The sequence below is a fragment of the Ostrea edulis genome, chromosome 5 (assembly GCF_947568905.1).
Source record: "Ostrea edulis chromosome 5, xbOstEdul1.1, whole genome shotgun sequence".
Lineage (NCBI taxonomy): Eukaryota > Metazoa > Mollusca > Bivalvia > Ostreida > Ostreidae > Ostrea > Ostrea edulis.
In genome coordinates this window covers 26,369,121-26,396,620 of record NC_079168.1, presented here as the reverse complement: position 1 = coordinate 26,396,620, position 27,500 = coordinate 26,369,121, and the positions used below count along the sequence as shown (strand labels likewise).

The window sequence follows — 27,500 nt, the reverse complement described above, 5'->3', positions numbered from 1 at the left end:
TGATTACTACATACATCATTCATCGATAGATTTCCCGCCATTTTTCTGACAGTTAGCTTTATGATGTCTTCACAAATGTGTTGTTAATTACTTGTACCACCAGAGCTTACGACCTCTGTTCCACACACATTACACTTTGGTTTTTGCAAGCTACAAATATGTAATATTTGAAAACTGAGACCACGGTATCGTCACCATGCGCACACTTTCGACACATGTTTGCGTTGTATGCAGTCATGGAGCAAATGACATTTAGATAGTTCGTTCGTATATTTTCAATTTATTTAATGTTAACTCGTTCATGAAATCTCGCTGTAAGATACGTTAATAACCACTCTTAACATAATAAACAATACGGGATTCGCTGTATCGGTTATCGTATCGCTAAACAAGAGGCCCATGGGCCTAAAATCGCTCTTCTGATACATTGTAGAACAGGCAAAAATTCTCACTAACCAAGATTCATCAATTAACAAAGCTTCATGATGTTAAGTCAAAAAGTACCTAGAAACTTAAATGTAACTGTCAAAAAGTATGTCACGGTGATCTACTTTTGCTCAACACACTGAAGACTTAAGATGCATCAACTGACAAGTCAAATAGTATTCAAATATAGCCGTCAAATTCTAAAAGGCCACAGTGACCTACTTTTTGGTCGACACACTCCAAAGACTCAAGATGCATCAACTGATAAAGTTTGATAATTGAAGTCAAATAGTATCTGAAATATTCAGATATAAACGTCAAATTCCAAAAGTAGGTCACAGTGACCTACTTTTTGGTCGACACACTCTGAAGACTCAAGACCCATCAACTGACAAAGTTTGATAATTGTAAGTCAAATAGTATCTGAAATATTCAAATATAGCCTTCAAATTCCAAAAGTAGGTCACAGTGACCTACTTTTTGGTCAACAAACTATGAAGACTCAAGATGCATCAACTGACAAAGTTTGATGATCCTAGCTTTCATAGTGTCCAAAATATGCATCTAAAATTGAAAATGTGAAATTTGAATGTCTGCAAAATTCAAAAAGTAGGTCACTGTGACCTACTTTTTTTTTTTATAAATATGTTTCGAGGCCTCTAGACGCATCAACTTACAAGGTTTGATGATTCTAAACCTCTCGGTATCTGAAATAACAACCTAAAATGTATTCATGAATGATTAGCCATAAAATTCAGAAAGAAGGTCATGGTGACATACTTTTCACATGACGCACTTCAAGGTCCCATGATCCATCAACTGACAACTTTTGATGATCATAGGCTCAAAAGTGTCCAAGATATGCATCAAAATCCATTTAAAAATAATTACCTGCGAAATTCAAAAAGTAGGTCACCATGACCTACTTTTGAGACAACATATTAGGTCCTAAGATGCATCAACTGACAAAATTTGATGATCCTAGTCCTTATACTAAGCAAAAAGTTTTAACAAAACAAAATTTAAGGTCATCTTTGAAGTGACCTTGAGACCACACCCTTTGCCCCAGGATGATGCCTTGAACAATTTTTTTTTATCTACAACCTATCCCCATCCTTATGCATAAGTTTGGTGATAATTTGCCCAGTGGTTCTTGTGAAGAAGATTTTTTAGCAACCACTACTTTTGTTTGCATTTTCCTAATTATCTCCCCTTGTTAAAGGGTCACAACCCTAGTTTTAGTACAAATGAAAGCCCTTGGGCCAAGGATACCCTGTGACAAATTTGACAAAAATTGGCCAAGGGGTTCTTGAGATATAGCCCTTTTTCCAAAAAGTTGACGCACACAGCATATGGCCATATGATTAGCTCTTTGAGCCTTTGGCTCAAAAGAGCTAAAAATACCGATGTATATCGATAATCGATATATTGATCCAGCCCTACTTGTGGTCGTCCTAACTTTTGTTGTTACCTTTTTCTCTCGGAGTTGGTTCATCTTTGTATCTAGTTCCTGTGACTCCTGCTGAAGTCTGGCATACATACTTTCCTTCCCTCTTCTCTGTTCCTGACAATTCTGTCATTAAATTCACAGTCATTAGTTTCCATTTATTGCCCACGAAACAAGAGCAATGGGGCTCCTCCTCTCACAACTAGACTGATCTTATAAATTCTACATAATTTTTAATTCAACATTCCTTTAATGGAGAATTTGTGTTTTGAAACATGGTCATTAAAAATGATATTGAAATCATGGCGGGTAAGATAGAATACTCTTTTCATTGAATCTTTCACTGTATACATAGTTGCCAACTCACCCAATTTTCGTGGTTACACCCAACTTTTCAATCCGTAACCCGATTATTTTTTCTGACCCAGCGGGTCATACCTTTCACCCGATTTCTGGAGTTGGTTTTGTAAATTAGATCACGCAATTTCCAGTTTGTAACACAATCTTGGATCTACGTAAATAATGCCAATGGTCATGTCTATTACAGAGAATTTATCAAAGCAGGTGTTAACAATTATCTGCGAGTTGTTTTGACAAATTGGGAATTGAAGTCGTTATGTAAAATGGTTTCCACTAAGAAGAGATATTTTTCAGGGCCAGCAGTGACACGCCAACAAAAAGAAAATGATTTTGGAAAACGAATTTTCATGAATAAGAAAAAAGGCATTGAGGACAGCATTGGGTCTGGAGCTAAATATCATCTGACAAAACGTAAAATCATGTAAAAAATACTTTGGCACAAAAGTCATCTAATCATGCACTGTCGTCATTTTTACCGTTATCTTTGGATGTTAATATTGAAAAGAAAATTCAAAAATGAATTCAGATCTGAACTAACTATGAAACCTTAAATGCCCTCTTATCATGTAACTTTAATCAATCTTTGTTCTGCTTTGAATATTGTCCATCTCCATCAGTCTTGAAAATTCAAAATGTGTCACTGTCAGTTACAATACTTCCCTTCAATCAATAGATAATGCACCCATGAAAATTATGTAGTGAATGCCGTTACGTATTATGACCAGATTTTTTGCTTTCCAAAGAGGGTCAAGACCCTCTTTTTACATGTTGGAGGTTGGCAACTATGTGTATAATTCAATAAAATATAGTTCCACATAATTTTGGTTTGACTTCAGTTATTGGTAAGAAAATAAAACCTCCATGAATATCTATGACAATGTCATATTTCATTGAAGCTTTCGTGAAATCTATTTTTTGTTGTGAGAATAAGAAAATTCTGTTCTAAGAAATACATTTAATTACAGTAACTATGCAAGCATTTTCAAAATAGGATTTTTCTTCTATGAAAACGAGATGTTTGTAAAACACATATGCCCCCCATGGTGCAAAATTGAAAAGGCTTATAAACACACACATCATTTAATTGAGAGTAGTATCATCAATTCAAAATATTGAGCAGACAATATCTTCCTATGTCAAGAGTGGATTGACCATGTGACCTAAAAATCAATAGGGGTCATCAACTCCTGAAGATGTACCAGTGTACCAAGTTTGATGTCTGTCAACTAAAGGGTTCTCAAGATATTGAACGGACAGTATATTCCTATGTCCAATTTGACCCTTGACTTTTGACCATGTGACCTTAAAATAATTAGTAGTCATCTTCTCCTGAAGATGTATCAGTGTACCAAGTTTGATGTCTGTCAAGCAAAGGGTTCTTAAGATATTGAGCGGACAGTATATTCCTATGTACAGTTTAACCCTTGACCTTTGACCACACGACCTCAAAATCAATAGGTGTCATCTTCTCCTGAAGATGTACCAGTGTACCAAGTTTAATGTCTGTCAAGTAAAGGGTTCTCAAGATATGGAGCAGACAGTATATTCCCATGTCAAGTTTGACCCTTGACCTTTGACCATGTGACCTCAAAATCAATAGGGGTCATCTTCTCTTGACGATGTACCAGTGTATCTGATGTCTGTCAAGCAAAAGGGTTCTCAAGATATTGAACAGACAGTATATTCCTATGCCCAGTTTGACCCTTGACCATGTGACCTCAAAATCAATAGGGGTCATCTTCTTCTGAAGATGTACTGGCGTACCAAGTTTGATGTCTGTCAAGCAAAGGGTTCTCTAGACATTGGTCAGTATATTCCTATGCCCAGTTTGACCCTTGACCTTTGACCATATGACCTCAAAATCAATAGGGGTCATCTACTCCTTAGGATGTACCAGTGTGCCAAGTTTGATGTCTTTCAAGCAAAGGGTTCTCAAGATATTGAGCAGACATTATATTCCTATGTCCAGAGTAGATTGACCCTTGACCTTTTGACCTGAAAAACAATAGGGATCCTCTTCTACTCATAACTAACCCACATATGAAATATCATTATCATCAAGTGAATGGTTCTCAAGATATTGAGCGGACAACACATGGTCTACAGACCGACCGACAGGTGCAAAACAATATGCCCCCTCTTTTTCAAAGGGGGGCATAATGAAAGTACATGTAATATACATGTAATTTGCATCATACTGTGCGTGCACACATGCATTTCATTTCATACAATCACCAGCAATTCTGCCACATTATGCAAAATCTTACATTTCTATCATCAAGTGCACAACTTTTAAAATGAATATCATATAGTCTGCATTAACATTAATGAGAATTTAGACAGGCATGCTACATTGGACTGGAAATTTACCATCTGTGCATTTCAATGCATTAGCATTAAATGAAACTTTCAATATTTTCCGGAGCATCTCACATTTCAGTTCTCCACCTTTTGATTTCTTACTTTGATCTCGGTATTGAGTTCCTGGACCCTGGAGGCATCCACTGAAGCAGACATCCACATGGGGTCCCTGCACAATAGTCACAATATCCAATAAAAATCAATTCAAGAACAGAAATGGCCGGGTCGCTTTAAAGTGTCCATCTATAGAGAGACAGCAGTACAAAACATACTTAAAAAATAGGGCACCGCTAAACCGGTACATATGATACGCCCGCATATTGACCCAGGAATTTGAACAAGTAAATCCACGACAGGATTATCCACAAAAGGATTTTGTCAGAGTTGCGATAACAATGTATTTTGCATTAAATGGCTGTAACTCCTTCAAAAATAGTGGGACAGCATTCCCCTCGTAATATGCACATCTACACATTGTGATCTTCCTTTGTTCTAAGTTTCAATGAAATCTCCTAAAGGGTTTATGAGGAGTTTCGAAGACAAGGTACTTGCATGAAATATATCTATGTCCAAGGACCCTAACTTGTCCAAAAAGAGTGGTGTAGCATTTCCCTTGTATTGCACATTTCCACATTGTGATCTTTCTTTGTACCAAGTTTCATCATAATCCCACAAAGGGTTTAGGAGAAGTTGCGAAGACAAAGTATTTTGAATAGAAAACAAGATGTGTTTGTGAAACAAAAATGCCCCTGATAATGGCCAATTCCAAAGATGGCCAAGGTCACAAGTACAAATATCTTGGTACCAGTAGAAAGATCTTCTCTATTTAAATGCTCATGTACAATATGAAAGCTCTAATATTTACCATTTAGAAGTTATGACCACTAATTTTTTCTAAAAGTAGGTCAAATGCCAAGGTCAAAAGGTTTAGTACCCACAGAAAGGTCTTGTCAAAAGGAATACTCATGGCAAATACCAAAGCTCCAGCACTTACTGTTCAAAAGTTATTAGCAAGGTTAAAGTTGTCAACAAGAGTACCGCAAACAATACGCCCGTGAAATGCTTACATAGGGTGTTTTTCTTGTGCTATAATTTGTATAACTTTGCTTCAGGTAGTATCAGCCATCATGAGGCTGTGGCAAACGTTCATATGAACAAAGGGTCTTAGCTTAAAAATTGAGATTTCCTCAAAATGGACCAAGTTCAACAACCTGTAATTTTTTCAAAAATGGAAGAAAATCAAAATCCTTCTCCAGATGCACATCTTCAATACCCATACAAACACTCCACAAAATAAGATGGTCCTCACTTGAAAACTGTGGGAGGAGTTGGGCGGACAAATTATGTACCCTCCATAGAATATTAATTTCCTGGCAGGCAAATTATGTACCCTCCATAGAATATTAATTTCCAAATTGACTAAGTTCAACAACCTGTAATTTTCTCAAAAACTGTAGAAAATCAAAATCCATCCCACATGCACATCTTCAATACCCATACAAACACTCCACAAAATAAGAAGGCTCTCACTTGAAAACTGTGGGAGGAGTAGGGAGGACAAATTATGTACCCTCCATACGATAATTATTTCCAAACAATGGGGCAAAACTCCTGGAAAAAAGGTCGAAATGGATCAAAATTGCAGTATGATCTAGAGTGACCCACAAAGAAGCTACACAGTAAGTTTCAGCATGATATGTGAAAGGGAAATGAAATTATAAAGAGAAAACCCCGAACGGACGGATGGACGGACATAGACATCGCTGTACCATAATACGTCCTGTCTAAAGACGGGCATATAAAAAGTAGGTAAAACTCCAAGGTCAAGTTCACAGGGTCAAAAAAATGTTGGTACCAATGGATAGGTCTTGTCAAAAGGAATACTCATGTGAAATATCAAAGCTCTAGCATTTACTGTTCAAAAGTTATTAGCAAGGTTAAAGTTTCAGACAGAATGACAGACAGGACAAAAACAATATGCCCCTCCGATCTTAGATCTCGAGGGCATAAAAATTCAAACTTAAGTTTGAGATTTTTTCAAGAAATCCAAGCCAGCCTTCCGTTCAGGCAAATTAAAACCTTTCTGAACAGAAATAATTCTCACAATGCCATATATATTCATAAAATTCAATAAAGAAAATAATAATTATTATTTGACGCTATGTACAAATAATATCACTTAATTGACCCAGATATGTGGTTAAGCCCAAGTGGTCAAGTCAGGAAACATTCATGGTGCAATTTGTCTAAATCCTTCACAGGAAGTCATTAGTAGTACAAGTTAACAAACATCACTACTTCCTGTTAAAAAGTTTTCCCGCCAAGCCAACACACTGCACACTAATGCCTTGAAAAACCCTCCCACCCAACCCATCACAAAATACTTTGCTAAATTTATGTCATGTCCATTATGAAATGGTTGCTGCGTCCAGTTTTCTTTATTTTTCTGGAACTATGGAGGAAAAGCATGTCCGAGGAAAAAAACGGCTCCATCAGGCCAGGTCGAAAACTAGGCCAGACATTCCCCACCATACCAGTAGCGTTTTGCTTTGCACACTGACTAATTTTCTGCAAATGATAGAAGTCCAGTCGGAAGCCCTATCAACTACTTTCGTCGCATTGTGGGTAACTGGCGGGTCTGGGGTGGTTTTTAAGAGGATTTTGGGACATTTCTGGCCTGTGTTTCCCCCCATCTGTCTACCAAGATGGAGGGCCTGTGTTGTTAATTGGGGAAAGAAAAAACCCCTTAGGTAGTTTTCATTGGGAAAAGTATAACCCCTCAAGTATTGTTGCATTGGGGTCCCACAAGTGTCGGCCAGACTGGGGGCTCCCTCCACCTCTTTTAAAAGGAGGGGAGGCTCATCTGGAGTACTAGGTGTCAGCAAGTACAAGTACTATCTACCAGGGAGCAATGCTTTTGGGAAACCGGGAAAACAGATATGTCCTGAACCATCCCCTGTCCACATGTTGTTGTATAACATTGGGACTCTCTGGCACTTGTGTTCAACACAAGGCCTCTGGCTTGCCTGTTATGCACCTTCGTGTGCTGGTATTTCGGTTATCCCCCCAGACCTGTGTATTTCAGCAATGCGGCCAAAACTTAACTCCAATGTCCTGTTACCTCTTGGTTGTTTTTGCTTGTAATTGTTGCTTGGCTTCATTAATAAATGTACAATGTAAATCTTCATGGCTTGTCATGGTTGTTTTTTCTGAATATCGGGACTAGAGTGTCCTGAAATTAGTGTGGCCTGGCCATAGCAATGACTAGCGAGTAACAAGCCATTCGGGATAGGAGTGTGAGGTGGAATATCTACTGTTCAATTAAGAAAAGTGTACCTGATTTTGGTACTCCTGGAAGACACAGATTTATCATACTTAGAAACACGACACGAGTACTGTAAAAAAAGAAATACAGTTTTCATTAAATATTCTGTGTAAATCAAATATTCTGTATCAATCAATTTCTCTTTCTACTTTATTTCAAAGAGATGCAATATTTTACATACAATCTTTGTCTATTCGAAGTGACATGTATTTTAACAATGTGGGTAGGTGTAAATGTACTTTAGACTTGGAATTCCCATGCTGTCATACATGACATTTCCCACCTACATGAAAGGCCAAAAAAAAACAAATTAATAAGTTTCTCAGGCCAAAAATTTCAAATTTTGATGAGACAGGCAGGTATTTTTTGTATTAGGCCAAAATAAGATACATTGTGTGTTTCCTTTTCACTCCCTCAAAACTTAAGATAGGGTAGGTAGGTAAAACATTTTATTGTATTGAAACATTTTACTTGAAATTTTAGTTTTTGATGCACTTTGAATACTGTCTACAGTGGAGCCTCGTTAATCCGGACACTTTGGTTCCCACCAAAATCGTCAGGATAAATGAAGCATTCAGATAACTGAATCGCATTTTTTTTTCTCTATCTTTACATAATTAAGTAACCAATATGCTTACTTTATTGATGCATAGTGAATTAAACACACTCTATCATTGGATTCAGTAAATAAATCATGATAATGTTAACATTTACATGCATTTCAAAGCTCTAAAATTGAAATATACGTGTGCAGTGTATTTGCCTATGCTTACATTGTACATGTATAGTAGCATTACAAATAAATATACAAAACTGTGTACCATATGCACTAAAACAAATAATGAAGCACTATATGTAACTATAGATAAATACATCATTAGTAACTAACATAATCATTGACACTTCAAACATTTCATCACATTTTTACTTCTTAAAGAGGCCGGCCATTTTCATCTGTCACGATTCATGGGTTCGGCGGTCTGTCTAAACAATATTCATCGTCCACAGTTGATTTAAGAATTTCGTGTTTGTCATGTCGGATGACAACATTCTTCACCAAAATTCCATCTGCCAGAGTTTATATTTCTTAATACTCTATAATTATCCAAGACAATATCGGGAGAACAAAATAATTTAAGCTCGTAATTTTAAGACCTACTTCTGCTTTGATCTAGCCATGAGCACCTATTATTTTCATGATGCGATAATAACGGAACAAAACTCGGGTGAAACCAACATTACGGGTACATACAAAATTTAATTGTCATTTTCCTTAAAATGGTTATTTTCTCACTTCTACCAAGAGTTTAAAAAATTGAAAGCAATAAAACTCTACATCGTAACAAGAAACAATCATACACAGGTACTTTCTACATGCATGACATTCTAAACATTAAAAACTTACTAAATATACATGTGCATGAACATGCATGTATATTTCACACCAATCAGCAGTATAAAATCCAGAATCTAGAAGTATTATCTGCATTTTTTAGATTTGAATAACTGATAGGTGTAGCAGTTCAACAACAACAAAAATATCATTACTGCATGATGTTTAATTTATTTTAGAATACTATTTATTTAGGCTATTGATCAAGACTATGATAATGATATGCTACAGATTTATTTACAAGATTCAACACTACATGCAATACAGATCTTTATGTGCAAAAATTGGCACGTGCTATCTAACTGACATATCATCACACACCACCTAATCAAAGGGAGGTGTCGACAGGGTACAGGCAATTGCTTCAATTAGACAGTTTGGCTTGTTTTCTTTATAATTTACGCCTTGCTAAAATTGTCTGACACAGCAGTGAAAGCGAAATGTCGTCGGACCAATGGACATGTCCAGTAATTTGACTCTCAGTCCGGTAAACTTCATTATAATTTCGATCCGAATGTCCAGGGACTTTCCGGCAAGTTTCAGAAACTACGTTTCGACTTCCAGTTCCATTTATTAAAAAAAAACAATACGAAAACTGCAACATGTTCCAATCAAAATGGAACAGTAATGCATAGTGGTGTTCCAATCATCGATTATAATCGAAAATCAGTCGATTGTTGGCAAATTCTAAGCGCTAGATTACGAAAATTTTATTCCAATTAATCGGTTTTTAGATTTTGTTTTCTCGGCGACTGTAGTTTTTGAAGAATATTCCTGCCGTGACCTATCTAGTAACCTAAAAGTTTTGTTTATTGTAATGGTGGCGAACACGAAAGCAAAAGTATCCATACACGGGGAATAAAGCATGTTCGCTTGGTCAGATACTGAGATAGACGTACTTTGATTCAAGCATATAAACGAAGGACCATTGATCAAAGAAAATCTTGATACTAGCAAAGCCATGTGTGAATTACGCAGATAAAAACAGCTTTTAAGGGCCACTATTACTCTGCACGTGCGTATCATGTTTTCAATTGGTGACAATAGATCTGTTTTATTTTTGTTTTTAATTAAAATTAATTTCTTTCCTTATTTTGCTTTGCTGAACGTCAATTATATTTTAATTAAGCCGGATCATCGTCAGTTAATGACATGTAACTTTGATATACGGGGATACAACTGAAGCAAATGATATCCGTTTTTGGCGACTTTTATATATGTACAGACTGTAATTAAAATAACAACAAATACACACAGAAAATATTCACTCTCACTCTCAGCTACAGAAACAGCAAATATAAACGTAGAAAATATTTATTTACACTTTTTCAGTAGTTAAATTAGTTTAATTATTATAGAATTTCTTTATGTCCGATTATAATCGATAATTAGTTAGTTACAGTATATAAACCAATCATCGATTATGAAATTCTCACCGATTCCCATCACTAGTAATGCAGTCCCCGGTAAACCTTTAAACCGAAAATCCAAAGACCAGGAGGCTCAAAGTCAAAAGGTTTTGCTTTCATGTTTTAATATAAAAATACTACTACTTTTTTTCGTCTGGTAAAATGTGATTCGGTCTGGTAATGTTCCTGTGTTTACCAGACCGAATGTCTTGTAAAACATTTCAACATTTCGCGATCACTGGACACAGACCTTAAAAATTCCCTCAAAAATTTACCGTCCGGATTAACGGTACAATTTTCAATGCATTTTAACGTTTTGTAGTAAAAAGTGACCGTCCAGATCCAGAATGCAAATTTCCGGATTAATGATGCAAAATAACGTATAAAAATTCCGTTCCCTAGAAAAATCGTCCGGAAGGTGAAGCGTCCAGATTAATGGCATTCGGATTACCGTAACTCCTACCGTGGCTCCACTGTATATACATATATATATAAATAGTTGTCAAAATGTAAATCAGAGAAACTCAAAGAAGAAAAGAAAAAAATTGTAGATTTTTATTTCATTCATATATATGTTATTGTCAAATTTTTTTTTAGGGCAAGTAGGTAGGGTCAGGAAACCGGAAACACACATATATTTTATTTTGGACTTATCATTATTTTTTAACATGGCTGTAGCATGAGTTATCTTTCCTTTTTTATGTTAACTGCAGAATGAGTTACCTTTTCTTTCTCATGTACATGTGTTTATAGAGAATAAGCAATGGAATTATTTATATAAAAAGAGCTTCTGGAATCACATTAATATTTACTAGTAAGTGTATACTATCATTCTTCAACACTCGCACATAAATTCAGTAATTACAGTGGAACCCCGTTATTACGTTCCCCCTTTATTACGTTAGTCCGCATATTACGTTGGAATTTCAAAGCACAAAACCATTTCTTAACAAACCTATATAAAATAGACCTCGTTATTACGTTGTCCTAAAATGCCGGGACTCGGTATTACGTTGTAAATATTCCGACAAAAACGTAATAAACCCCTAATTATTCAACAGTGATTCTCAAAATAATAAGCCATTCACTCCTTGACTGCCTGAGGCAGTCACCACGTAAATTTCCTGGTCTGTTTGGGGATTAGAGACGCTTGACTGATCACGCTTCGATAGATCTAGCGACATCAATACAGGTGAATACCCTGTATAGAAGCCAGTGATAAACAATTAAATTATGTTTATTTAGAAATTGTACTCTATGAAATTTACTTCATTTTTCATATTTTGATAATCAAAGAAATAATTTCTCAACCACCTGAGTGTTCAGCATAGTGTGATTACCTTCGCTATTAAAACTCTATTCACGGACAGCTTTGGTACCAAACAAGAAAGACAAAATTTATCGTAGCAATGTTACAACCGCTTGGGTAACTGCTTGGACATAGGTGACTAAAGGTGTTCAATTAAAAAATTGTTCGTTGTTTGGACATGCAGCTTTGGTGTTCGTAAATCTCGTCCATACATACACCAATCTATCGGCCGATTTGTGCACGGCATTTACCTCAGTAGATATTTTAAAATCCCTTGATGCGCACGTGATTTTAGTGCCATCATTTAGCGTTATAAAATGAAATCTTCGTGCATCATTATATATTTTTTTTATGTGGATTGCGCTTAAATTGTTCTCCGTGCATGTTTATCGTTGGTGAGAAGTGTGCAAGTGTTGGGTATCGTGTGCGTTTTGTGTCTATAGTTTTGTTGTTTTTTGGGTGGGATTTTTTTTATTGTGTTGTGTATTGTGTAATTAGAGAACTTAATAAAAACGATGTTTTGTTATTTTTCAATACGAATGTTGAATACGAACCGGAACGAGTTATTGAGAGAAATTTACATGAACGCATTGTTTTAAAGTTGAACAAAATGGCGGTCCAAACGAATGCAGAAAAAGCAACGTTTATCAAAACATCCTTATGTATCCTACACCGAAATAAAGAAAAGGGATAAGAACTTGAAGAATTACGGACATTAAAGATAAGATGTAAATAAAACAAAGTATCATAGTCTTTTAAACAAAGAAACAGTAAAGATATATCCACACACCCCTTCACGGAGTACCAACGGACGATATACAATTTCCAAATGATATTTTTAACGGATTTAACTGGGAACGTTTATTACGTTGCCCCCGGTATTACGTTATTTTATCGTGACAAAATGGAAAACGTAATAACGGGGTTCCACTGTATGTGATCAAAAGATATCATTTCTTTAATTCTATCTTAACCTTCTGAAAGTTTTACAGAAATATATATAACACAAGAGTTTCCTCATTTACATAAATAAGCAAATACAAAATGAAAATCAAAATCCCATGAAGTATACCTCTCTGTGCTGTGCGCTATTTCACAGATCTGTATTTTAATCTGATTGCTTTTCAATGGATGCTGCAGTGCCTGAGAAACTATTGATTAATTTTTTTGGCCCCAGTTGAATTTTAAATATAAATCAACATTAGAAGATGTCTCACACCACATATTGCAATTATTGGATGAGCTATTTACGATACTCCTGGAATTTCCATCATTTTAGCCAACACAGACTTTCTAACCATTTCATCAGGATTTTAAAGGTTATTTCAAATTGAAAAGGGTGACACGGTTAGAAGAAATATAGCACTGTACATGTGCATTACTTTGAAAAGAAATTGAGCAAATTTTGCTTCAATTAATTTTCTAACACCATGCCTCAAAACATTGTAATTCAAATTCTTCTTCTAAAATGAGTTAATGGCTTCAGCTCAAGTGAACATCCACAGCTCACTAAGTAGATCTGTAAATGATAGAAAGCTTCAGCTGATGGATTTCTAAGAAATGTCATGCTTCCAGCTCTTGTCATTATACACCATTAATGAATGAACCTACACGCACCTGTCCATACATACCTTGATAGTTTACATACACCTGTCAGTACATACCTTGATAGTTTACTTATACCTGTCAATACATACCTTAATAGTTTACTTATACCTGTCCATACATACCTTGATAGTTTACTTATACCAGTCAATACATACCTTGATAGTTTACTTATACCTGTCCATACATACCTTGATAGTTTACTTATACCTGGTCCATACATACCTTGATAGTTTACTTATACCAGTCAATACATACCTTGATAGTTTACTTATACCTGTCAATACATACCTTGATAGTTTACTTATACCTGTCAATACATACCTTGATAGTTTACTTATACCAGTCCATACATACCTTGATAGTTTACTTATACCTGTCAAGTTTACTTATACCTGTCAATACATACCTTGATAGTTTACTTATACCTGTCAATACATACCTTGATAGTTTACTTATACCTGTCAGTACATACCTTGATAGTTTACTTATACCTGACATATCCTACTAGTGCTCCTACCTGGTACTCATCAGTGTAAAATGTCCGCATCTCAGGACATCGTCTTTTGATGTCCTCGATAAGATCCTTGGTACGCTTTGTTCCAATTGGGATGTTGTGCACCTGATACTGGGCACACAGGTAGCGCCTCACACCATCAGCACAAACAATGTAGTCATTCAGAAAGTTCGAAAAGCCAAACTTACTGAAATCAAAACAATGTAGTCATTAAGAAAGTTCGAAAAGCCTAACTGACTTTACATGCTTTCTTTGTTGTTGGGGCAATATTTCGAGGGAGCACTGTAGTTTCATAATGGAAATTAAATACTCTCATTATAAGTATAATCAACTACATGTATGATCCAACCCTGGTAAATTTTATGCTAATGTTTACAACTTACCACAAAGCAGATAAAGAGTACATCTCAGTAATATCTATAACAAGAGACCCACAGGCCTCATCAGTCACCTGAGTGTAAGTTAATATCTATAACAAAGAGACCCACAGGCCTCATCAGTCACCTGACTATTAGTTAATAATATCTATAACAAGAGACCCACAGGCCTCATCAGTCACCTGAGTGTAAGTTAATAATATCTATAACAAGATACCCACAGGCCTCATCAGTCACCTGAGTGTAAGTTAATAATATCTATAACAAGAGGCCCAAAGGCCTCATCAGTCACCTGAGTGTAAGTTAATAATATCTATAACAAGAGACCCACAGGCCTCATCAGTCACCTGAGTGTAAGTTAATAATATCTATAACAAGAGACCCACAGGCCTCATTAGTCACCTGAGTGTAAGTTAATAATATCTATAACAAGAGGCCCAAAGACCTCATCAGTCACCTGAGTGTAAGTTAATAATATCTATAACAAGAGACCCACAGGCCTCATCAGTCACCTGAGTATTAGTTAAAAGTATCACAAGTCCCAAGGGCTTAAGGTAGGTAAATACTATTAGAAATTTCTGTCAATCAAATTTTTTTTTCATTTAAATAACTTTAACAACTCATAAACTAACTAAAAAGCCCATATAAGACATACCTTTGCAGGTTTATTTTTATACTATGTGCTACAGAACACATATACCCCCAAATGCAAAAGCCAAATTCTAACACAAGAATGCATTATCTCATGTTTTATTAAAAATATGCACCAAAGCACATCATATTAAGCTATAATATATAAAAACCAAGAGCTATTCATTTACTGAGAGAATTTTTATAGATATTCAATTGAAAACATACACAATTGCTGTTTAATCTGCTCACATCCTTCAGAAAAAAATCACAGAATATCGCAATTTTGAAAAATTCTCAAAATCTAAATTGTTTACATGCCAGTTTTTCTTTAAAAATATTTAGAATTATATCTAAGGTTAACAAAAAAACAAATTTTACCATAGTTGACCAGAGATATTTTGCAAAATGGTCTCTTGAATATGTAAACCCCCATTTTTAAATTTAAGTTTTACAATTATTCTTTGCACACTTTGAAAATAGTAAATTGTAACAGCAAATAGTCTTAAAATCAAGATTAACAGAATATGACAATATATATATATATATATATATATGTAAAACATACTGAAAATGTTGTCCTACCAGACAATTAGAACACAAGGAGTGGGGGGGGGGGGGGGGGGGGGGTCACCCCCTCCCCTTCCTTTTTCTCACAATTTTTTTGGTGTGTGTGTTATTCTTTTTTTGTTTGGCTATCAATCATATAATACATAAAAATACATACATGCTATCTCATACTTATAGAAAAAATAAATATAGTGTAACGTATATGTAGATTCTAGCAACTACAGCTCATGTACAAATTATTTTGTTTCTTGAAAGTACTTGTGCAGAAGAGTTCAAATATTCAACAACTTTGCTGATGATTTTCTGAGGATTTATAATTCTGGGTTTCTTTGAACCAAACACACTCCCTAAAATTCAGTGTGAATTCCACTGTGAGGATCACGCCTATGTATGATTTTTAACTTGTTCAGGCTTAGATTGCAAGCTATGAGCCTTTTAAGCCTATGAGCCTTTCAATGTAGATATTACATTGCTTTGTACCATTGGAGCTAGTGATGACTTCACACTATAATAATTCATGGTAAATATATCTAAGATTCACATTTGAATGCTAAATTTGACTCGTACAGTTCTCGTAAACTACAAACATCAATTAAAGAAGTTATAACTGGAACTTTCTAGTTGGTGTTTAAAATTCAAAACCGGATACGTAAAAGCACGGACTTTCCTTAAGAGGTGCAAAAGTCCTGAAATTTATGTCCCAGAGATGCTTCATACCAATTTGAAAAGAACTGGAATCGTAGTTATCAAGAAGTTGAAAATCTTCAATTGTTAACGCACGATAGATGACAACAGATGCAGAGCAATTGCAATAGGTCACCTGAGTGACTCAAAACTTTTATAAAATATGCTCATCTACCAAGATTTAATATTATTCAAACATTACAAAATTACAAAAACTTGCATATCAATGAATCTGACTTTACACAACTAAATCAATGACATTGTAACCAAATCTACAGCACACAGAATGTTTTACCTGTAATGTGAGATGTGTTGACGAGATTTGAAGGCACTCAGGGGTTGGGGAGGTACTTTTAAAGCATTGACCTTCAAATTCTGCTTGTCCCTGACCTCCCTCATAAAGGTATTGTAATCAGCGGTGTTCTCAAAAATAAACGCCTTCATGTCATTGGCACTGATGTGCATCTCTATGTATTTGGCCACAGCAGGGGATGTAGGATTCACCTGAAATCATACATAAAAGTCATCCCAAACTGAATAAAGGTCATCCCAAAATGTATAAAGGTCATACAATACTGTTAAAGAAAGACATTTAATTCAGGTGCGTGTACGATACCAACCCTACTCTAAGAACAGATTTCATTGTCAGTAAGGTTTTGCAGTGCACAGAAAAAAAAGATGTGTCTGCTGACTAAAAATGCCCCCGCTGCTGACAAACAAGTTTGTAAATATTTAAAAGTCTACAAATGTGAAAATAATACTAGGTACAAATAAAACAACAAGAGGCCCACAGGCTTTATTGCTCACCTGAGTATTAATTAAAAGTATCACTAATCCCCAAGAGCTATGAAATCTAGAAAAAAATCCTATTGTGCACATCTAAGCCTCTCAAAATTTCTAATATAATTTCATAAAAATTTGTTTGAAAAGCTATGGCGTCCATATTGGTATGTTAATTTCTATGAAAGTACCCACTTCTTATTTCACTGTCCGTAGCACTACAGGTAATTACAGAATTTTATTTCACTGTCCAGCACTACAGGTAATTACAGAATCTTATTTCACTGTCCAGCACTACAGGTAATTACAGAATCTCATTTCACTGTCCAGCACTACAGGTAATTACAATATCTTATTTCACTGTCCAGCATTACAGGTAATTACAGAATCTTATTTCACTGTCCAGCATTACAGGTAATTACAATGTCTTATTTCACTGTCCAGCACTACAGGTAATTACAGAATCTTATTTCACCGTCCAGCATTACAGGTAATTACAGAATCTCATTTCACTGTCCAGCACTACAGGTAATTACAATGTCTTATTTCACTGTCCAGCACTACAGGTAATTACAGAATCTTATTTCACCGTCCAGCATTACAGGTAATTACAGAATCTCATTTCACTGTCCAGCACTACAGGTAATTACAATATCTTATTTCACTGTCCAGCATTACAGGTAATTACAGAATCTTATTTCACTGTCCAGCACTACAGGTAATTACAATGTCTTATTTCACTGTCCAGCACTACAGGTAATTACAGAATCTTATTTCACTGTCCAGCACTACAGGTAATTACAATGTCTTATTTCACTGTCCAGCACTACAGGTAATTACAGAATCTTATTTCACCGTCCAGCATTACAGGTAATTACAATGTCTTATTTCACTGTCCAGCACTACAGGTAATTACAGAATCTTATTTCACCGTCCAGCATTACAGGTAATTACAGAATCTCATTTCACCGTCCAGCATTACAGGTAATTACAGAATCTCATTTCACTGTCCAGCATTACAGGTAATTACAGAATCTTATTTCACTGTCCAGCACTACAGGTAATTACAGAATCTTATTTCACTGTCCAGCATTACAGGTAATTACAATGTCTTATTTCACTGTCCAGCACTACAGGTAATTACATAATTTTATTTCACTGTCCAGCACTACAGGTAATTACAGAATCTTATTTCACTGTCCAGCACTACAAGTAATTACAGAATCTCATTTCACTGTCCAGCACTACAGGTAATTACAATATCTTATTTCACTGTCCAGCATTACAGGTAATTACAATATGTTATTTCACTGTCCAGCATTACAGGTAATTACAATATCTTATTTCACTGTCCAGCATTACAGGTAATTACAATATCTTATTTCACTGTCCAGCACTACAGGTAATTACAATGTCTTATTTCACTGTCCAGCACTACAGGTAATTACAATGTCTTATTTCACTGTCCAGCACTACAGGTAATTACAATGTCTTATTTCACTGTCCAGCACTACAGGTAATTACAGAATCTTATTTCACTGTCCAGCACTACAGATAATTACAGAATCTTATTTCACTGTCCAGCACTACAGGTAATTACAGAATCTTATTTCACTGTCCAGCACTACAGGTAATTACAGAATTTTATTTCACTGTCCAGCATTACAGGTAATTACAGAATCTTATTTCACTGTCCAGCACTACAGGTAATTACAGACAGAATCTTATTTCAACGTCCAGCACTACAGATAATTACAGAATCTTATTTCACTGTCCAGCACTACAGGTAATTACAGAATCTTATTTCACTGTCCAGCACTACAGGTAATTACAGAATTTTATTTCACTGTCCAGCACTTCAGATAATTACAGAATCTTATTTCACTGTCCAGCACTACAGATAATTACAGAATCTTATTTCACTGTCCAGCACTACAGGTAATTACAGACAGAATCTTAATTCACTGTCCAGCACTACAGGTAATTACAGAATCTTATTTCACTGTCCAGTATTACAGGTAATTACAGAATCTTATTTCACTGTCCGTAGCACTACAGATAATTACAGAATCTTATTTCACTGTCCAGCACTACAGGTAATTACAATATCTTATTTCACTGTCCAGCACTACAGGTAATTACAGACAGAATCTTATTTCACTGTCCAGCACTACAGATAATTACAGAATCTTATTTCACTGTCCAGCATTACAGGTAATTACAGAATTTTATTTCACTGTCCGTAGCACTACAGGTAATTACAGAATTTTATTTCACTGTCCAGCACTACAGGTAATTACAGAATCTTATTTCACTGTCCGTAGCACTACAGGTAATTACAGAATTTTATTTCAACGTCCAGTACTACAGGTAATTACAGAATCTTATTTCACTGTCCAGCATTACAGGTAATTACAGAATCTTATTTCACTGTCCAGCACTATAGGGATATTACTACAGGTACTTACTGACAGAAGAAGAGGCAAGTGTACTTGTCCTTGGAATATATTTTGGTTGTCCTTGTACCACATCACAGCCTCGTAAGTCGGCTTGTGCCTGTTTCTTAACATTTCAAGCTTTCGATTCTCTATGTTTTGAATTTCTTTAAGTTCATGTTGATAACCTACAATAAAAAATTATATTTAAAATAAGAACTTAATACAAAATAACAAAATTTGATATCTTCTTCTAGTTTGAAAATGATAAAACAAAGACTTTCAAATGAAGGGCTTGAAAAAAACATTCAAGATACATGTAACTGAAGTCCCTATTCTCAATTGTTTCATTTACAGCTAATGTTGAAAAAAAATGAACTGTGTACTGTAAACATATTCTGTGTACTCATGTTTCACTGTAAACATGTTCTGTGTATTCGTGTTTCACTGTAAACATGTTGTGTGTACTAACGTCTCACTGTAAACATGTTCTGTATACTAACGTCTCACTGTAAACAGGTTCTGTATACTAACGTCTCACTGTAAACAGATTCTGTGTACTAATGTTTCACTGTAAACATGTTCTGTGTGTTCGTGTTTCACTGTAAACATGTTCTGTGTGTTCGTGTTTCACTGTAAACATGTTTAGTGTATTTGTGTTTCACTGTAAACATGTTCTGTGTATTCGTGTTTCACTGTAAACATGTTCTGTGTATTTGTGTTCCACTGTAAACATGTTCTGTGTATTCGTGATTCACTGTAAACATATTCTGTGTATTCATGTTTCACACAGAATTTGCTTTTTAAAAAAACATTAATGCACGATTACACACATTAATACAAACAATGAATACGATACCATCTGCTTGTCTTTTCAGGCCGTCAATTTCACGTCGTACCCTCTCTCCATCCTGCATCAACAAACTCATGCTTTGGTTTGTCTTTCTCATTTCATTTGTCACTTCTTCTAACTGAGGCTGAAAGCAACACAGACCATTATCAGAGCAACACAAACCGTTATCAAAGCAACACAGACCGTTATCAGAGTAACACAGACTGTTATCAAAGGTTTGACTTGTTTTTCTAATATGTTTATAACATGATGTATGTTTCAGAAATGAATTTCATTTTTGATATTACAGGAGGGCAAGGACTGCAATGGTTAATGCCAGCATACTTTTCATGAAGCATGCTAAAAATTCATTAGAAATATTCAAACTAAAATTTTATAAGTACAGTGGAACCCCATTATTACGTTTTCCATTTTGTCACAATAAAATAATGTAATAAAATAAAATAAACGTTCCAAGTGAAATCCGTTAAAAATATCATTTGAAAATTGTATATCTTCCGTTGGTACTCCGTGAATATATCTTTAATGTTTCTTTGTTTAAGACTATGATACTTTGTTTTATTTACATCTTATCTTAAATGTTCGTAATTCTTAATGTTCTTATCCCTTTTCTTTATTTCTGGTGTAGGATACATAAGGATGTTTTGATAAACGTTGCTTTTCTGCATTCGTTTGGACAGCCATTTTTTCAGCTTTAACACAATGCGTTCATGTAAATTTCTCTCAATAACTCGTTCCGGTTCCTATTCAACATTCGTATAAAAAAGAATAACAAAACATCATTTTTATTATGTTTTCTTATTACACAATACACAACGCAATAAAAAAAATCCCACCCAAAAAACAACAAAACTATAGACACAAAACGCACACGATACCCAACACTTACACACTTTTCTCACCAACGATAAACACGGAGAACAATTTAAGCGCAATCCACATAAAAAATATAATGATGCATGAAGATTTCATATATAACGTTAAATGATGGCACTAATATCACATGCATATCAAGGGATTTTAGAATATCAAATGAGGTAAATGCCGTGCACGAATCGGCCGATAACACAGGACAGTTTGATTGGTGTATGCATGGACGAGATTTACGAACTCCCAAGCTGCATGTCCAAACAACGGACAATTTTTTAATTGAACACCTTTAGTCACTTATGTCCAAGCAGTTACCCAAGCGGTTTTAACATTGCTACGATAAATCTTGTCCTTCATGTTTGGTACCAAAGCTGTCCGTAAATAGAGTTTTAATAGCGAAGGTAATCACACTATCCTGAACACGCATGTGGTTGAGAAATTATTATTTGATTATCAAAATATGAAAAATGAAGTAAATTTCATAGAGTACAATTTCTAAATAAACATTATTTAATTGTTTATCACTGGCTTCGATACGGGATATTCACCTGTATGGATGTCGCTAGATCTATCGAAGCGTGATCAGTCAAGCGTCTCTAATCCCCAAACAGACCAGGAAATTTACGTGGTGACTGCCTCAGGCAGTCAAGGTGTGAATGGCTTACTATTTTGAGAATCACTATTGAATAATTAGGAGTTTATTACGTTTTTGTCGGAATTTTTTCAACGTAATACTGAGTCCCAGCATCTTAAGACAAAGTAATAACGAGGTCTATTTTATATAGGTTTGTTAAGAAATGGTTTTGTGCTTTGAAATTCCAACGTAATATGCGGACTAACATATTTAATGGGGAACATTATAACGGGGTTCCACTGTACAACAGTACTTTTCACAAACATTTAAATAAATTTGTTAATTACATTAGTGGAATGGTTACAGCAATGATCTGTGTTTTTTAAATTTACAAGTCTGAATGATTTGACTGGTTAAAATTTCCTCGGACCGGTAAAAGTTCACAGTACATTTCATCATTCTGACCAATAAAATCTTGAAATGTCTGATACAACAGAAATATATTTTAAGAATTCTGGCAATGATACAGCTTGTCTCTATTTCCAAACTTAAATCATCATTGAAAATGATTTTCTTCAAAGTTGGTTATTATATGAACTTAGTCGTTTGATCTAAAAATCAATAGGGGTCATCTTCAACTCAAAAAGAGTCTACTTATATGAAATTTCTTTACAGAAGCTTAAGTACAGAGTGGGGAGGGGGGGGGGGCAATTTAGTAGTGATGCAATATAAGCTCAAATACCGTATATACTCGCCTACAAGTAAGATTTTTTGGAGTTAAATTTTGATCCAAAACTCTATGTCCGACTTGTATAAGTGTCCTAAAAAGATTAGTATTTTTCTGGATGGTGTAATGTATAGCCTAGTATTTTATAAACAACAAAAACATGGACGAAATAAACAAAATAGTAGCTGTTTAATTTGTTGAGAATAAAAAGTGAAATATTGATGTCATACCCCAAACTATCATTGGAACACAGATAAATACATAAGAGTATTGATATGAAATCGATTTGTTGGGAAAAAATATCAAATGTCTGCCCATTTCTCAGCATATTATTTGAAACACAGGTAAAAACATTAAAGCATTGATTTGAAATTGTCAACCGATTCTTGAACTGAATTATAAATGGGTCAATGGCAATTCCCTCCAGAATAACCTAAAACTATGCAACCAACATATAGGCGAGTATATACGGTATCTAAGAAAACTTTCAAAAATTGCATATATTATGTACATGCAACTGTTTTCTATCCTGCCATAAGAGTCGAACACCTATCCTATCCTAAGATTGTGGTTCAAATCCCAGGAGTGACAGACCTAAGTCGTTAAATGAGGTAGTGACAGTTCCATCGCCAAATGCTCCACATCAGGTGTAAATGTCATGGAATCTAGGAGATGACCTTAAAAACAGATGTCCTGTGTCACAGTAGGTGTGGCACGCTAAAGAACCCTCACTGCTAAATGGCCATAAGCGCCGAGCATAGGCCTAAATTTGAAGCCCTTCATCAGTATTGGTGACGTCTCCATATAAGTGAAAAATTCTCAAGGAGGACATTACTCAAGATATAATCAATCAATATTACATATAATGATATGACCATATTAACCTCTCCCAAGACTCGGTATCTATACCTCTGGGGTTGTAAAATTCACGATTTTGGTACATCCCTCTCTGCTTCTCCTTAATATGCATTTAGTTTTTATATAGTATCAGCAAATCTTATGAGCAAGTCTTTCAAATAATAGACATTTAATCACTATGACCATTTGGGCCCCACCCTGGTTCCAAACCCCCTACCCCTATCATCATGAAATTTACAATTTAGGTAAAGGGCTACCAACTGCTTCTAAATATATATTCAGTTTCAAATAGTATCTATAGCATTCAAGATTGATTGATTGTTTGATGTTTCCCGCCACACTCAACAATTTTTCAGTAATCTGATGACGCCTAGTTTTTATTGGTGAAAGAGAGAACCCAGTACCTGGAAAGAGACCACCGACCTTCCAAAGTAAACTGAGAAATTTTCTCGCTTACCGGCGCGAGCGGGATTCGAACCCGTGCCGACAGAGGTGAGAGGCAGTGTGATTTTGAGCACGATGTTCTAACCACTCAGCCACGGAGGCGCTATATAGCATTCAAGAAGATGCTATTAAAATGTTTTACACATAAACACTTTAGGACAAGTTTGGCCCGACTCTAGGGTCAGAACCCCTACACAGGGGATCATGAAATTTACAATTTTGGAAAGGCCTTTTTTCTCTACATTACTATACATTTAGTTTTTCTTACAGATGTGTGATTGTAAAGAGGATTTTTGAAAATTAACCATTTTTTGTCCCACCCCTAAGGCCCAAGGGGTGCAGGAGTACTGAAATTTAAAATTCATGTCCCCCTTGTCCAAAAGATGCTTCATACCAAATTTGAAAAAAAAATAAATGGAATGGTAGTTATGACTATGCATTTAGTTTTTCTAACACATGCAGTTATAGAGAAGATTTTTGAAATTGGTCAATTTCTGGCAGTTTTTGCTTGGCCTCTCCCCCTGTCCAATGGATGCATCACACTTTACAAGCATCTGTAATTATCTTCAATTTGATACATGTATTCCAAATGGTATAAATTTAATGACTGCATTATAGTATTCAAGTTATGAGCCAGAAACAAAGCGGGACAGACGGATGGATGGACATGATCGCCATAACATAATATGTCCTGTCTTTACCAGCGTATAAGAATGATATAAAGCAATCCATTTACTAAATTGGTAGTAAAAATGCGATAATTTAACACAGCCAGACAAGGTGAAAATTTCCTGGTATAGTCACCGGGTCATTTATCTACAGTGTATAACTCAACAATGATTCATATAGTCACCGGGTCATTTATCTACAGTGTATCACTCATATAGTCACCAGGTCATTTATCTACAGTGTATCACTCATATAGTCACCAGGTCATTTATCTACAGTGTATCACTCATACAGTCACCAGGTCATTTGTCTACAGTGTATCACTCATATAGTCACCGGGTCATTTATCTACATTGTATCACTCATATAGTCACCGGGTCATTTATCTACTGTGTATCACTCATATAGTCACCAGGTCATTTATCTACAGTGTATCACTCATATAGTCACCGGGTCATTTATCTACAGTGTATCACTCATATAGTCACCGGGTCATTTATCTACAGTGTATCACTCATATAGTCACCAGGTCATTTATCTACAGTGTATCACTCATAGTCACCAGGTCATTTATCTACAATGTATCACTCATACAGTCACCAGGTCATTTATCTACATTGTATCACTCACATAGTCACCAGGTCATTTATCTACAGTGCATCACTCAATGATACATTACGGAATAACTCACCTGTATGTTCACTGTTTCAACAGAAGTTTGAAGTTCTTCCTCCAGTGCCTCTACCTGTCTCCTTAGGTCCACGATTCTAAAAACCCAACGTAGCATTAATAGAGAATCCACGATTCTATAAAACCAACATAGCATTAATAGAAAGCGGGGGGAAATTCATAATGAAATCGTGTCAACAGAGAATCCACGATTCTATAAAACCAACGGAGCATTAATAGAAAGCGGGGGGAAATTCATAATGAAATCGTGTCAACAGAGAATCCACGATTCTATAAAACCAACGGAGCATTAATAGAAAGCGGGGGGAAATTCATAATGAAATCGTGTCAACAGAGAATCCACGATTCTATAAAACCAACACAATGTAGCATTAATAGAGAGCGAGGGAAAATCTGATAGTATTTGGCATTGGGAAAAATCGATTGTATTTTACATTGGGAAAAAACGATTGTATTTGGCATTGGGAAAAATCTATTGTATTTGGCATTGGGAATGGTACTGATAATTGGTACCAGTAATATATTAAGGGGAGGGGGGATGCTGCAAATACTTGTCAATCTTTTAGTACAATATGTAAAACTCTGTTCTTGTTTTTTTTTACCTTCTTTTTCTATTTTCCTCTTCACTTTCTTTCTGTTTCAGATTATCTTGAACCTCTTGGAACTGGAAAAAAAAAAAAAAAAATATCCATGACTAACATTTATCTGAGAGATCTGGCTAACAAAGGGATGATACCCAGGAATCAGGGTAGCCCATTACACCAACACTCTCACTTTTATGATACGTCATGAGATGGTGATTTAAATGTTTTGTGAAATTTGCATTGATCAATTTGTGTATCATTGTAGCTCAGTGGATAAAATATCAAATCAGTAACTCATAGTGTACAGACTACAAACAAAATGTCTCAAACTGCAAAAACTTATAACTACAAAAATTACCCATCATACAATGCATGTACTTGTAAACATTACAGTATTAGATATCTGTAATGAAGTCTTGAGGACAAATCTACAACACATGTAAAACCTATTTCACTTACCTGATCAACATATCTCTCTATTTCTTTACTATTACCATGGGCATCGTTTGCAAATTTCCTCAAAACATCAGTCTGAAAACATACATGCATATTTTACATACAGCAGATGCTCCATTATACAACTTCAGGTTGGAAACAAACATTACCTGTTTTTAGTCAAATTCATATCCCTACCTTGGATTTCATCTGTGCATCCATTTCATCTTTTTTCTTCTTCAGGGCATCTATTTTTTTGTCCAGGGGGTACAACTGTAATCTGGCTGCTTTTAATTCCACGATCCTCTGATCCCGATGCCTTTTTAGTTCTTCATGCTGTTGTCTGTGCATCTCGTACTCCTGAAACACGCGTATTTTACATGCTTAATAGGGCTGTGCGGTGCACCGAAAATTCCTGTGCACAGCGATTCATATCATTCAATTCGATGCACCGATTACAAATTCCGGATTTCGGTTTGGTTCGATTTAGATTTTACTTACACCAAAACAACAAATATGGCGTCCGAGTGATGTGCAGAACATGTGGTTTTTTATGCAACAGAGATTTAAATCGCTACCGTGTTGAGAGTTAGTATATTCACCATTCAGATACCAACAGAATATGGTCTGTAAGATCATTGCAGTTTATCTTTACATATGACATATAGCATTTCTGTCAGTGGTGGAGTGAAATCAACATCGTAGGTAATGACAGATTTGACAGTTAATATGAGAGAAGAAAATCAATAAAGGAGAGATTGTCACAGACTCTCAAATTGATAGAATTGTTAAATTTTTGCATATCAATGAAAACAATATCATATACATTTTAGATTCACTATAGATTTTGTTTAATAATCCAAAACTTATGCAGCACATTAATTAATATAACAAATTTTCATAGACTGTCAGTGTTTTCTTTTTTATATCAAAGTTATAAAATGCCATTATGAATAGATGTTTACAAATGACGACATATAGTTATATAACTTGGATAAAATCAAATCAAATATGCTACTCATTAAAATGGTTAATTTTTGTGGTGTCATAAATAAATTGGACCTAACATGAACCGAATCGAAAATAACCGAACCGTGCTGTTCTGAATCGAAACCAAACCGAATCGAGCTAACCCTGAATCGTCCCAGCCCTAATGCTTAATATCTTG

The 27,500-nt window shown here is 35.3% G+C and overlaps 1 protein-coding gene across 1 annotated transcript in view; it reads right to left on the bottom strand.

The window, feature by feature from the left end:
• LOC125649414 (structural maintenance of chromosomes protein 5-like) overlaps positions 1 to 27,500 on the bottom strand; it is an 87,782-nt gene that overhangs the window by 43,919 nt on the left and 16,363 nt on the right. The window contains exons 6-16 of the mRNA XM_048876958.2: positions 26,531 to 26,692; positions 26,357 to 26,428; positions 25,916 to 25,977; positions 25,315 to 25,390; positions 20,488 to 20,605; positions 19,662 to 19,816; positions 16,709 to 16,917; positions 14,156 to 14,339; positions 7,931 to 7,989; positions 4,697 to 4,763; positions 1,898 to 1,999 (exon numbers count right to left, since the gene is read on the bottom strand). Coding sequence (XP_048732915.2) covers positions 1,898 to 1,999; positions 4,697 to 4,763; positions 7,931 to 7,989; positions 14,156 to 14,339; positions 16,709 to 16,917; positions 19,662 to 19,816; positions 20,488 to 20,605; positions 25,315 to 25,390; positions 25,916 to 25,977; positions 26,357 to 26,428; positions 26,531 to 26,692 — 1,266 coding nt within the window. The remainder of the gene's footprint in view (positions 1 to 1,897; positions 2,000 to 4,696; positions 4,764 to 7,930; positions 7,990 to 14,155; positions 14,340 to 16,708; positions 16,918 to 19,661; positions 19,817 to 20,487; positions 20,606 to 25,314; positions 25,391 to 25,915; positions 25,978 to 26,356; positions 26,429 to 26,530; positions 26,693 to 27,500) is intronic.